We start from the raw sequence: 12,969 nt of genomic DNA, 5'->3' as shown, positions 1-12,969 counted from the left end.
ATGCTCAATAATGGTAGCTATTACTTCCAGCTATATGGTCTTTGGAAGGCTGAGTGCATGATGTCTACCTGGCATCAACCGCTTGACTAAATTGATAATAGAGCCACATGACTTCTAATCTAATTCAAACATTTGATTTTCCACGTGGAAAACGTGAAATCTAAAAGGGCTAAATGACCTGCAAAGCCAGCCACAGTGAGAGAGACAGAGCCAAGACCAAACCCTGAATCCCCAGTCCGGGTTCCATTACATGCCACAGGTGTAAAGTTTAGCTATAAGGTTATGTTCAAAGTTTTATAAGAAGGTAATAAGAACAGAGCTGCTATACCTGACTTTTTTCAATCCTTTCATTAAAGTCATCATTGAGCTATGATTTTGATATAAGAATCAACAAAGCATATTGGGAATATAGCCTTAGGAGTTAACAACGAAAACAACAGTCTTGGTAATGCAGTTCTATCACGGACACCTGATAAATGGATAGGCTACCGGAGCAGCTGTTATATGTGCCGAAGTAGAGAGACTACAAGCAGAACAGAAATACAACAGAGAAAACACTTAAAACGTGACAACAGCTGTGGGTCATTAAGAAACTGAGATCAAGTCTTTTGGCATACAGCAACAACAGAATGGTTTGTTTTAAGGAAAGACCAACCGGGAGTCTAATAAAAACACTGGGAGACCCAGACTAAAAGCCACAATGCGGGAAGAGTTGTAGTAAGCAATCCAAAAGTTTTCCCTTTCACGAAGAGTGGAAAGCCCAACCGTAAACTTTCAGGTCCTTTTGCATATGAGATCAGGATGCCCTCCCCCTTCCCCCATAAAGATAAAAAATAATCTCTGTATGGAGAGCAAAAGGGGCAGGGCATAGAGGGGAATCCAATTTATTTGTGGTGAATTAAATTCAACTCAACAAATATTTCCTGAAAACTCTATTATGTGTAAAACATTGTGAAAGATGCTTGCCTTGCCTCAAAGACCTCAGAATTATATGGTAGAAGGGAAGAGAATGGGGTTCACGGCAGTACCCAAGGAGGAACAGAAGCTCTCTAAGAGAGGTTCCAGTCAGGGCTATAGGTTCAAAGGGGTAAAGAGGACTTCGAGACTCAGAAAAGGTTTCACGGGAGAAGTGAGGGAGAGGGTAGGCGAGTGGGTGAACGTTCGGACCATCGGGAGAGGTCAACTTCCAGTTCCCTCCCAACTGCCCGCCTCCTCACGCGCTTGGCGGGCGCCCTGCGCACCCTCTCCCGCGGGGCAGGCAGCAAGGCTCCCGAGCAGCCCACCCCGCCCCGGTTCTCCCCTGCCATTTCTCACCTCGGAGGCTTCCAAATTCCTCCTCTGTCTGAAGACAGGAGAAAAAGCTGACAGCAAAGAGCCCCAAGGCGGGCGACCGAGGCGTGCTGTCAGCTCAGTAGCTTGAGCCTGCCGCCAGGCCGCACCCCCATGGTAACGCCGCCAAGCGCCGGTTCGAACGCCCGCGCCGACGCCAGCGCGCTGGCAGTCCAGCACCGTTCACCAATGGGCATCCAGGGAACTCGTGGACGTGGGCCGCCTTCTCTTCTAGAAGACCAATCAGGGAACTAATGAAACAGTGGGCGTATCTCTCAAGTTCAGTCTTTCGGTCTTTCAACCAATTACTCCACTTAAGTGAAGATCTCGCGATGTTCTAAGCGAGAGAACCTCACCTTTGAGGCGGGTCCAGAATCCTAATGCCCGGAGCTGTTGGTCGCCCAAAGCGCAATGGAGCTCTCGGGATTGGTCGACGTACCCCAGGTCTCCGTTCAAGGTCCGCCTCCTGCCTGCTTCCACTTCGGAAGGTGAGTAAATCTTAGGGAGGGACCACTGGCTTTAGTTCTCCGCGGCGGAACTGAGGCTCGGAGTTATGGGAGTTTGCAGTTGACTAATCTCCCGTCGCTGTAGGGTCAGAGGTGGACGTTCCTTCCTCCAAGCTGGCAGTGGGGCGTGGTTAGGTTAGGCCCCAGACGCTCGCAGGACCTCTGTTTTTCTGTATGCGTAGGGAGAAGGGATCAGTGGCCCAGCGAGCTTTGCTTGCCCTCATGCAAGTGGTGATCGGGTGGGTCGTCGGAAGCCCAGAGTTCCGTGTGTAGGGCCCAGCGACTCGAGGTCCATTCCTTCCCCTCCTTGGGCCTCAGTTTTAACATTGTTGTTACCTTTTAAGCCCTGCGTACTTTCCAAAAGAGGTTTTATATTTTCTAATAGCTTCATTTATTGAATGGATAATATCGTGGCAATTATAGCAGAAGTAAAGAAAGTCACACGAGAGTCCCACTACCTAAAAAAATAACTTCCTTTTTACTTGTTGTGGCTTGGTTTGGACCTTATGTATTTATTATATCTCCTAAGGGGAAAATATATGAATGACAAATTAAAATAAACTGAATGCAATTAAATAGGCAAATGTAGCTAACGTAGAGTCGAGGCTGAGAGCAGTGATGTTGGGCGACAGGCAGATCTGCTTTTGAGTCACTACTCAGACACATGTCTGAGCTGTAAATTCCTTTTTCCTCTTCTGAAAACTGTCAGTAGTGCCTCGTGGGGTTGTTGTGAAGATTAAGTGAAATAACAAAGGTAAAGCACTTGGCACAATGCCTGACAAGTAGTAACTCTTCCAAAAATGATAGCTATTATCTTCATAATAGAAACAAGCAAATATACTAGCCAATGGAGCCAGCAGATGTACTGTAACTGAGTACCCAATTTAGTTCAAAACTTGTCAGTTAAATAACTAATAATTCAGGAAGCAATACATTCTTCAAAAGAGTGGAATTTCTTCCTAGTAGCTATATCAAGAGGAATTTATCTTGTGGGGCCATCAGGGATATACATGGTGTGATCACCGGTAGTTTTGCAGAAAATGTGAAAAGCCATTTCTTGATTCAACTGTCAATAAAAGCTAAGAGCATGCCCTTAAAACACAACATAGAGAAGCTTTCTGATAATCTTGTATGATAACGGGTAAGCGAGACTCGTATATTCAGTACGTCTATGTCAGACCCTACATATACATTATTTATTTTAAACTCTACAGCAACCGTGAATAGTAGGTTGTTGTTTCCTTGTTTGTAAGATGAGGAAAGTGAGGCCTAGAATAGTTAAGTATTTTGCTCAAAGTAAGACACTGTTAAATTAGGGAGCTAAGTCTCACTGTGAAGCCAGCCATGCTTCTGTGTTGTGCCGTGCTGTTTCTGACTGAAAGAGGATGAAAATACTTAGAATACCAGATGTACAAGCAGCTTTACCCAAATGGAGGGAGGTGGGCTGCAGAGATACCTACAGTGGAAGCAAAATCTTTCTCTAACAGGAAATTTCAGCCTTGGGAAATGAAGAGATGGGATGAGGTGATCACTGAACTCTAGACGCATGTGTCCATTTACTTCGTGGGTAGTCTATCGCACTTCAAATTCAACTTGTCCCAAACAGGAATCATTTGCGTACATTCTACTCCTACTTCTACCTAGTCACTCAAACCAAATACCTCTCCCTTTCCCTCTCCCTTGCACAGTGAAACAGCAAATAGTGTTGATTTTCTCTTTGAGACCTCTCAAATTCATCCCTTCCTCTCCTTTCTCACTGCGTCTGCCTTAATTTGACTCTGTATCATTTGTCATCTGGACTGTTTGCAACAGGCTTGTAACTGGTTGGCCTCCTTACCTTCTTTTTTTTTTTTTTTATTGTTTTCCTGGGGTTTTTTTTTGCGGTACGCGGGCCTATCACTGCTGTGGCCTCTCCCGCTTCGGAGCACAGGCTCCGGATGCGCAGGCTCAGCGGCCATGGCTCACGGGCACAGCCGCTCCGCAGCATGTGGGATCTTCCCGGACCGGGGCACGAACCCGTGTCCCCTGCATCAGCAGGCGGACTCCCAACCACTGCGCCACCAGGGAAGCCCCTCCTTACCTTCTAATTCTTTCTCCACTTTCATTGCTGTCAGAATGTCTCTGTAAAATGTCAACCTAACCATATTACAGCCATGTCCAAAACCAGTCCAAGGCTCCTCATTGCCTACGGGATAGAAACTAAGTTTTATCAATGGCATGTCATCTTGTGCTTGAGGGTCTTTGCTCACACTCCTCCCTTGGCCTGGAGTGCCCCTTGCCACCTTTATTCTGCTTGGTTAACTCCTAGTCATCCCTCAAAATCCTTCTGACGTACGCTTTGACCTAAAGATATCACCCCTTCTTTGCTACATTTACATCTTACACATACCCTTGTGATGCAAAAAACACATTTGGTAACTTGTCTATTTAAACATCTTCCACTTTCACTGCTATTCAGCTTCCCATCTACTCTTCAATCCTGTTACCACTGCCTGTCGCATGGGACACACTCAACAGACATTAGATGAGCGAATGAATCCTTTCAGGCTCTAGTATTAGAATTCCCCATGTTGGCTTTCCAGAATTGTACAGCAGATGGCACTAATAGGCCATTTAACAGATCTCCTTCACTAGAAATGATTTTTGTCCCAACCTTGTCTGACTTGGCTTCATCCTAGAAGCCAATATTCATGTCATTACAGGTGAAATCTCCTGTTTCCTCCCTCAGCCAAATAGCAAAGATAGCAAGATGACTCAGCAGCTTGGTCTCTGAGAAAAGAGAGTGGCAGATGTCCAGGGAAAGGTGCAGTTGAGGGAACATTTTCTTTGTCAATTTATTCAATTTATGGTAGTTGGGAGCTTTTTTCTTTCTTTCTTTTTAGTTTTATCTTTTTGCTATTGTTATAAGAGAGAGCTTTATTCAAAGATGGGAGCCTCATTTCTGTCCACTCCTTTCAGAGACACAAAGTTTAGGGGCCTCAGACTACACTTTACCCCTCCAGGGTTGTCTTTGGGTACCAAGACCTTCATCTATACCACCCTCCAACTAAAACCTCTTCTGTGGAAAGGAGTCCAGTTAGACAACTTAAAATCCTCCATATGAATATAGATCAAAGGGTGGGAATTCTGGAACTGGAAATGATTTTATAAATCATTTTCGTGTCCTCTCTCAGGGCCACTTGTGCCCTAAGTCCTGCTCTTTCACAGTAAGCAAAGCAGTATAAAGGGGGAAAAATACAGATTTTGGAGTTAGACTTACTTGAATTCAAATCTCAGCATTCACAGACCAGCTATGCCTTTGGGCAAGTACTTTAAACTTTCTGAATCTCAGTTTCCACATCGTAAACTGGAGATAATAATGCTTATTGTGAAGAGTTGTCTTGAGCATTAGAAAAGATACACGTGAAGAACCTTGCACAGGGTAGATGCTTAATTGATAACATGGTGGGATGAAATACTGTTTCTGCTAGAGGGATTTTACACTAGGAGGAGCAAGTCGGGGGGTAGGATTTGGAGAGCTCTTTCTGTCTGTAAAGGTACATTTATGAGGGCTTTGAGGGTTGAACTATGCTTGCAGTAGCACTCTGATTAATTTGATGAAAATATTGGAACACAGCACATCAGTATAGCCATTTATCTGTGAATTATTTTTTGGCACCTAAGTCCTGAACCTCGTATCTATAGAGAAAGCCAAGAGTATTTTTCGTTAGCTTCTGGAACCTTCTGATGACATTGAGGGTTTTTTTGTTCAGGTTTTTTTAACCACCTAAGGCACTTTGCCACTTTTCTGAAGTGTGAATTGCCTGCTGTCAGCCTGGAGTTCTCACCTCCGCAATCCTGGCTGCAGGCATCTTTGCATATTAGACGCTGGGTTCTTTAACCCCTGAGGTTTGAATCCACTCAGAGTTTGTGCGTGCCAGAACGTGTGTGTGTGTGTGTGTGTGTGTGTGTGTGTGTGTGTGTGTGTGTGTGTGTGTGTGTGTGTGTGTGTGTGTGTGTGTGAGAGAGAGAGAGAGAGAGAGAGAGAGAGAGAGAGAGAGAAATCTGGCTACTTTCAAACCCCAGGACAGTTTCAGCTCCGTGGTCTCCAGAAAAACAGAAAGCCTCCAACAATAGCTCCATTGACTTTTATGTAAATGGCACTCCTCAGGAAAACACTGGGCTATTTCCCAAAGTCCCAGAACGTACCCTGAACATTTGTTTGAGTGGGAGGTGGGGAGACAGTTCTGTTGAGTCAATGAACATCTGTTGAGAGCTGCTGTGCTGGGTCCCAGGAGACAGCTCATAGTCTGGCTCTTCCCTGCCAGAGGTACAGACAGAGATTTACCATACTAGGCGTGCGTGCTTGTGGTGGCTTTGTACTGTGTCCACTTAGCTGAGCTGGAACCGAGTTTCCCAGGATTCCCTTCCTGTATGGTTCCAGTTGGGGTTGACCTCAAGAAAATTTTGTGCAAGATTTGGAAAACTGAAGTGAAGTAGCAGCCAGTACACTGTGAAGGACACCGGGCATGGTGGCATACCTTTTGACCCTGACCTGCTGGCTCACCTTGGTTGTGCAGGACAGCACCCAGGCCTGCAGCCCCCCAACTCCTGCTGAATCTCCTCCTTCAGCTGCTCTGAGAGTCCTAGGCTAGATGAACGTTCAGCTCTGTGGCAAAGGGCCCTTGCTTCTCCTGCAACTCACTGGAGTCAGTGAGCTTGGAGACAGTGAACAGAAGTCGATTTGTTCTCACAGGTTCCAGTTCTTTCTCTCCTCCACAGCCAGCTTTCCTTCCCAACTGCTGGCCTCCCCGACTTACAGAGACTTCAGGCCTAACACCAGATGCAGAAGTGACAGAGTTGTGTGGATTTCTCCATCAACTTCCTAATTGGACAAGGTCTAATCCCTATACTAAATTCTTACTTTACTGTGCTCATAGTGTTCTGTTTCTCTTATCAAACCCTACAGTAGAAGATTATTCAAGCCATGTTAAAGGCCCAGAAGATGGAATGATTAGAAGCCAGAAGGCTTCACAGGAGAGGTGACATCTGAGTTGTTGCTGAAAGGATGAGGAGGTGGTTAAATGGATGGGGAAGGAAGGAGAAATTCTAGAGGACGGCTGGCTCAAGCCAAGCAATTGAAGGGCAAATAGGAGTTCTGCCTTTCTGTCCTCTCTGTGGGTGCAGAGCATAGAGAGAAAGTGAGCATCTATCTGATCCTAGCTCTTCTTGTTGCATCAAGATGAACTGTTGGTCAGTCTGCTTCTTAGATGTGGTCACTGCTGAATACTGGTATCTACTGAGATACATTTTTGCTGGGTGCACCCCTGTCAGTAACCTAAGCCTCCTCCCCATAGGAAAATATTGGCCTGCTCCCCTCTCCCCAGTAGTTCCACATGGCCACCCCAGGCCTGTCTTTCTTGGCCCACCCTCCCATGCAGCAACTTTGTTTCCTCATGCTGTATTGGTGATAGCAGTGGTGTGGAGGGAGGACACTGTGCCCACTAGTCTGGGATCCCTAAGCTTATTGAGGGGTTCCAACATCCATTCCATGGGACTCCACTCGAAGCAGGGGCAAGGTGCCCTATACCTATAACTTGCTAATACTTTCTGAGCATCTTGATAGGAAAGCATGGGATCAAGTACCTGTTTCAGCCTAAACCTGGAACCAGTCATTTGAAATCTTGCTTCACGAGTTCTTTGGTGACAGGGTTCCTTCTGGCTTCCAGAGTAAGGAACGTTCTCAGCATAAATGGGGAGACCAGGGAAACAGAACACCATATTTAGTAAAAGCCTGATACCAGTTTACATATGAATTTTAAACTCAAAAAGAACCATACTTTACATAGTTATGAGCCATTCTTTTTCCACTGAAAATCTTTTTACAAGCAGCACATTTGACTCTACCTCACTTTTTTAAAGGCCTCATAATCTTCCATCATATAGATGAAATACTGTACTTATTTAACCATTCCCATATTGATCGATATTTGTTTCTGCCCTTTTTTCTTTTTTTGTGTGTGTGTGTACATCTTAAACATGTATTTGTATATGTCAGTATGCCTAGAATTGGAATTCCTGGGTCTAAGGGAATGTGCATTTTATGTTTTGATAATTATTACCAAATTGTCCTCCTAAGGGGATATGCTAATTTAATCTCCCACCAACAGTAAATGAGAGCACAGACCATTTCGAAAACCCATTTTGAGATTATTTCCAATCCTTAAAAACTCTCATTACAGGTATAGAAAGGTTTGGAAAGGTCACAGTGTTGGGTGTGCTTGGTTTTTTGAGTAAGGAACCACTGTTCTCTAGAGTAACATTACCATCTGTTGGTAGCCCTGAGAACTGCCCTGGAACAGGTTGTGATTTGGGTCTGATTTTTATGCCTTTGACAAATGCAAGCTCATCTTGATTGAGCACCAACAAGGGGGCCATGGAGACCATCAGCGTCTACTCCCGCCACACTTTTAGCATCAGCTCTGCCACCTATGAGCACCAGCTCCTTCTTTGGCCCTGGAATCTTGGAGATGAGACCCTCCGACTCGGGCCTCTCCCTGCCTGGGCCACTCTCTCAGGCCTCCGCTGCATTTGAGACACCTGGTTTTCTTTCAGTTCTGCTGTCTCACCTCAGAACCTTTGCCCATGCTGTTCCCTCTACCTGGAACACATCTTCTCTCTTCTTTCCCTTTGACAGCTTACCTTCTACTCATCCTTTACTCCTCTGCTCAAACATCCCTTCTTCCAGGAAGCATTCCTTGATCCCTCAGTCAGGGTTAAGTTACCAATCACACATTTCCCCTTTGGAGCACATACCTTATTGGCAATTATTTTTAAATTTGCTTAACTATTTGATTAAAGTCTGCCTCTTCCACTAGAATATAAACTATATTCTATATTCTTGTGAGGGCAAAGGCCAAGCACAGTACTTGGTACATAGTAGGTACTCAATAAATATTTGTCGAGTGAACAAATGGTACAAGTTTTTCTTTTGCAGGGCTTCACATAAAGGATCTTCCATATTTTTTGTTACTTTGATTACATGTCCTCCTTCAGATGATGAATTCTTTTTTCACTTCTGCAGATATTCCTACTCCCTTCCTGTCTTTTGTTGTTGCTGACATTTTTTTCTGAAATGGAAAAAAGGCTAAATGGAAAAGACTAAAAAAGTCTGTCTTCACTGTATTTCTGATTATAAAAATAATAAATGTTCTCTGTAAATTTTCAAATAATACAGATATATATGGAGCAGAAAATGGAAGTCTCCCCATAATCTCATCCCCCCAGAAAACAGGATTAATGATGTGTATCCTTCAGACATTTTTCTGTGCATAATGAAATGTATTGAGATTACATTCCAAGCACTGTTCTAAAGCACTTTACAAAAGTTAAGTCATATAATCCTCATAGCAGCTCTTTAGAGTAGAGCTATTACTATCCTGTCTTACAGCTGTGGAAACAGGCTTAGGAGCTAATCACACAGTGAATAAGTGGCAGAGCCAGAACTTGAACCCAGGCTCCAGGTTCACACTCTTGACTACTCTGCCAGTTCACTTCTGATGGGGTAGGAAAGAGACTTTCTACCATGTGTTCCCCTTTATATTTTGAGTTTTGAACCACGTGAATGTATAACATTCCAAAACGGACAAAAGATTGAAAAAAATTAATAATAAATTTTTAGTACACTAAGCTACCCTTTCTAAGTGACCCCTCTGAGCCATCAGAAACCACATTGTTGGGGTCTCTTTGCTCCAGAGACTCAGGTTGGAGGCTGAGGGAAATGGGATTGTGAATTTGATGATAATATTGTACTGCATCTCTCCCATTCCCCGCACCTCTCTAGTTTCAGTGGGGTTGCTTCTGAGGATCTCCAGTCTCTACATACACATGCCAGCCCTGTTTTAGCTGGGAGACCTAGAGGAATTGGGATAGAGCTACACTAACAGGTAGGGACCAAGGTCCTGCAGTTACACACAAAGGCCTGTCTCAGCAGACCAGCTGACCACACAAAGGCCTGTCTCTGACTCCTGGTTTCCCCCCATTGGTTCTCAGCATGCTGCCTCTGTCTATAGGTGATGAGGTCACTGTTAGCTGGTCTGTGCAACTCCGCAGCACCAGAGTGCTGCCCGCCAGTATGGATCTTCCTGTTTTGTGTAACTTCGAACATCTTTTTTGTTACGCCTTCAGATAGACCATGGCCCTGAGAGCATGTGGCTTGATCATCTTCCGAAGATGTCTCATTCCCAAGATGGACAACACTGCAATTGAGTTTCTACTGCTGCAGGCATCAGATGGCATTCATCACTGGACTCCTCCCAAAGGTGTGAGGCCAGAGGGGCGGGCTTTGGGGAAATGCCAAGCACTGTTCAGAAATCCACCCTGCCAGGCACCCTGCTAGGCTTGCTTCCCAGTGATTGTGTAGCAGGAGGGGGTGGGGTGGGCAAGAGCGCTTGATCCTTTCTACATACAAAGTCTCCATGCCAGGCCAGAGAAGAACTGGAAATAGAACTCTGTGGCTGAATTCCAGGGCAGAAGCAAGACCTGGTTTTCTTTCCTTTTTTTTTCCTCTTCTCCGCGCCATGCAGCATGTGGGATCTTAGTTCCCGACCAGGGATTGAACCCGTGCCCCCTGCAGTGAAAGCACGGCGTCTTAACCACTGGACTGCCAGGGAAGTCATAACACCTGGTTTTCTTGCATCAGTCACCAGAGCCTCTGTGGTGAACGGCTGGGTAGGGGAAGAGGCACTGGGCTGGGAACTGGGGACCTTGGGGTCAAGTTATTATTGGGCTACAGGTCAGGAGGCCATAGTGAACAGCCCCCAGACAGAAGGGAGCAAGTGGGGTCGGGGAGGGGTGAACAAGACTCCAAGGTTGGAAGAAAACAAGGAAGTGGGAATAGGAAATAAAATTTGCACATTCAAGTTTCACTGAGGAGAAACAAGGTGAAAAAAAAGAGAAGTGTCACAGATACTATGAATAGGAATATTCACACTTGCCTCCTGATCACCAGAGTCACACTGCACGGTCCCTCTCGCTGAAAGATTTCAAAGGACCTCTCTGAATTTTTCCCTGCTTGGGCCTGGGGGAGAAGTTACCCTGTTAACACTGATGGGCAGAGTGCTGAATAGATGCTGCTGGGCAGGGTGTGCTCAGAGACTCCCACACAGTTCTGAGGGAAGGTCGGGCATCCTGGATCAGCGTCACCTGTCTCGCCACCAGCATCCCTCCCACCTTCCTCCCCTGGTGCATTACCTACCTGTCTTTGTGTCTGTGGCTATATGAGGTGCTATACAGAGAAAATTCGCTAGCAGCTGTGAATGAAAATGGGCTTTTAAGTCCAAGCTCCTGGCTGCTTTCTGTGGGAGCTGTGCAGCAGCAGCTGACTCAGGGCAGTGCTCTGAGGACCGCTGGGAAGGAGGAGGCTAGGATGTAGCCCTGTCTTTGAACTAAGAAGAGAACAGCTAAGAATTCCTGCTCTCTATGAGCTCCTGAACCAGGAGGCCCCCAGCAACTTGCTGGAGCCATGTGTTGACCGAGGCTGCCAGACCCCTCTCAGGCCTTCTTGGCACCCCCTGGGCAAGCTGAGAATTTGCAGGGAGGGCTTGAGGCAAAGCTGAGGGCTGCTCGCAGTCTGCAGAGCTTCAAGTTCTCTTACAACAGTTTCTTGGCAGTTGTCTGATTGGGTTTGGGCCTTGCCAACAAATTTTCTTAGAACTGGCTCTCAGCTTGTCCTTAGTCTAAGTTCCCATCAGGACTTTCCCTATGAAACTGGAAACTGGCCTTGCTCAGTTAGAAAGATGAAAACAATTTGGAAGAGCCTTGATAGCTACTTGGAAACAGCTGCTGCCGGTGCCTCGGTGCAGGGTTCGGAGACAGACCGTTGGCCCTGGGACTTCAGAGACCAACTGCAGACAGTGTTAAGTCTTCACTGTGCATTGTAGGTGAAGTGCTCCCTCTTCAGCCAGCTCCCACCTGGCAAGAAAGGACTGCCCCTCTTTGGGAAAATCACGTTAAGGTGTCCCAGGGAAGGGTCTCCCTGAGAATATGGGATGAAGAGAACTCCAAAGAAAAATAAAGTAGAGGTCTGAGGGAGGCTGTCTCTCTCACCATCGAAGGGCAGTATTCTAGACCAGACTTGCCAAATACATGTTTTGTTTCACTCTCTGTAGAGAAGATGGGGTGGGGAAGAGGGATTGCCCAGACACCACAGAGCCAGACACTGCCTGCCCTGTACCCCATCCCTAGGCATGTTAGAATATTGCCAAAGCTTAGCAACACCTAGAAAAGTTGCCAGAGACCCCAGCTTTAAATCATCTGACCTGGAAAATCCAGCTTTGTTGAAGATTATATCCACCTCCTCTTCTTTTCTCCTAACCAGGCCATGTGGAACCAGGAGAAAGTGACTTGGAAACAGCCCTTCGGGAGGCTCAGGAGGAAGCAGGCATAGAAGCAGACCAGCTGACCATCATTGAGGGATTCAGAAGGGAGCTCAATTATGTGGCCAGGGAGAAGCCTAAAACCGTCATCTACTGGCTGGCGGAGGCAAAGGACTACGACGTGGAGGTCCGTCTCTCCCACGAGCACCAGGCCTATCGCTGGCTGGGGCTGCATGAGGCCTGCCAGTTGGCTCAGTTCAAGGAGATGCAGGCGGTGCTCCAGGAAGGACACCAGTTTCTCTGCTCCACAGTGGTCTGAACTGACCAGATCAGGGTCTTTTGCCTCCGTAGGATCCTTGAGGGCTTCTGAGGTGAACTACCTTTGCTTCCAGGGAAGCCTGTGCTGGTCTTTGGCTCATTATAGCAGATTGCAGACAGGCTGGTAAAATCAGCTGAGGACCCTCAGAGAAGAGCAAGCAAAAATCTCAGCTGGGTGGAAGGGAAGGGAAAGGAGTTTAAAAAAAAAAAAAAGGCCAAGCCCAGTGAGTGCATCCTTATACTTTATGAATAAACCTCAAGCAGCTTATCTCTCCTTCTAACCTGCTGTATTTATTTCATGGGCTCTTGCCTTGGGTGGGGAGAAAAGCTAGAGTTAATCAGAGCTCTGACCTTAGCTGGAGGGAATCCTGTGTCCAAGCACTGTACCCCAGAGAAGCTGAGGGATGGAGTCAGAATCAGAGAGACCCAACGCTACTGGGTGGCTCTCCTGCCTCTGGACC

At 46.2% G+C, this 12,969-nt stretch overlaps 2 protein-coding genes across 6 annotated transcripts in view; one reads left to right on the top strand and one right to left on the bottom strand.

Annotated features, from left to right (window-relative positions):
• KIF24 (kinesin family member 24) overlaps positions 1-1,661 on the bottom strand; it is a 61,793-nt gene extending 60,132 nt beyond the window's left edge. For all 5 annotated transcript variants that reach the window (XM_033437799.2, XM_033437801.2, XM_004275094.3 and 2 more), the window contains exon 1: positions 1,315-1,661. The gene's annotated coding sequence lies outside the window, so the exon portion shown is untranslated. The remainder of the gene's footprint in view (positions 1-1,314) is intronic.
• Positions 1,662-10,007: 8,346 nt separating this feature from the next.
• On the top strand, positions 10,008-12,789 carry NUDT2 (nudix hydrolase 2). The gene is made up of 2 exons (XM_004275125.4): positions 10,008-10,135; positions 12,193-12,789. The coding sequence occupies exons 1-2, from the start codon at positions 10,009-10,011 to the stop codon at positions 12,507-12,509; spliced, it is 444 nt and encodes a 147-aa protein (XP_004275173.1). The 5' UTR covers position 10,008; the 3' UTR covers positions 12,510-12,789.
• The last annotated feature ends 180 nt before the right edge of the window (positions 12,790-12,969 follow it).

Source organism: Orcinus orca, chromosome 6 (assembly GCF_937001465.1).
Source record: "Orcinus orca chromosome 6, mOrcOrc1.1, whole genome shotgun sequence".
NCBI classification, from domain to species: Eukaryota; Metazoa; Chordata; class Mammalia; order Artiodactyla; family Delphinidae; genus Orcinus; species Orcinus orca.
The sequence above is the reverse complement of the archived record's forward strand: the minus strand, read 5'-3'. Positions and strand labels throughout refer to the sequence as shown.

Excerpts from the sequence above, each read along its gene's own strand:
- NUDT2 (XM_004275125.4), top strand. The coding sequence starts at position 10,009 with ATGGCCCTGAGAGCATGTGGCTTGATCATCTTCCGAAGATGTCTCATT. Across the intron at positions 10,136-12,192 it reads TCACTGGACTCCTCCCAAAG|GCCATGTGGAACCAGGAGAA; the intron begins GTGTGAGGCCAG and ends TCTCCTAACCAG.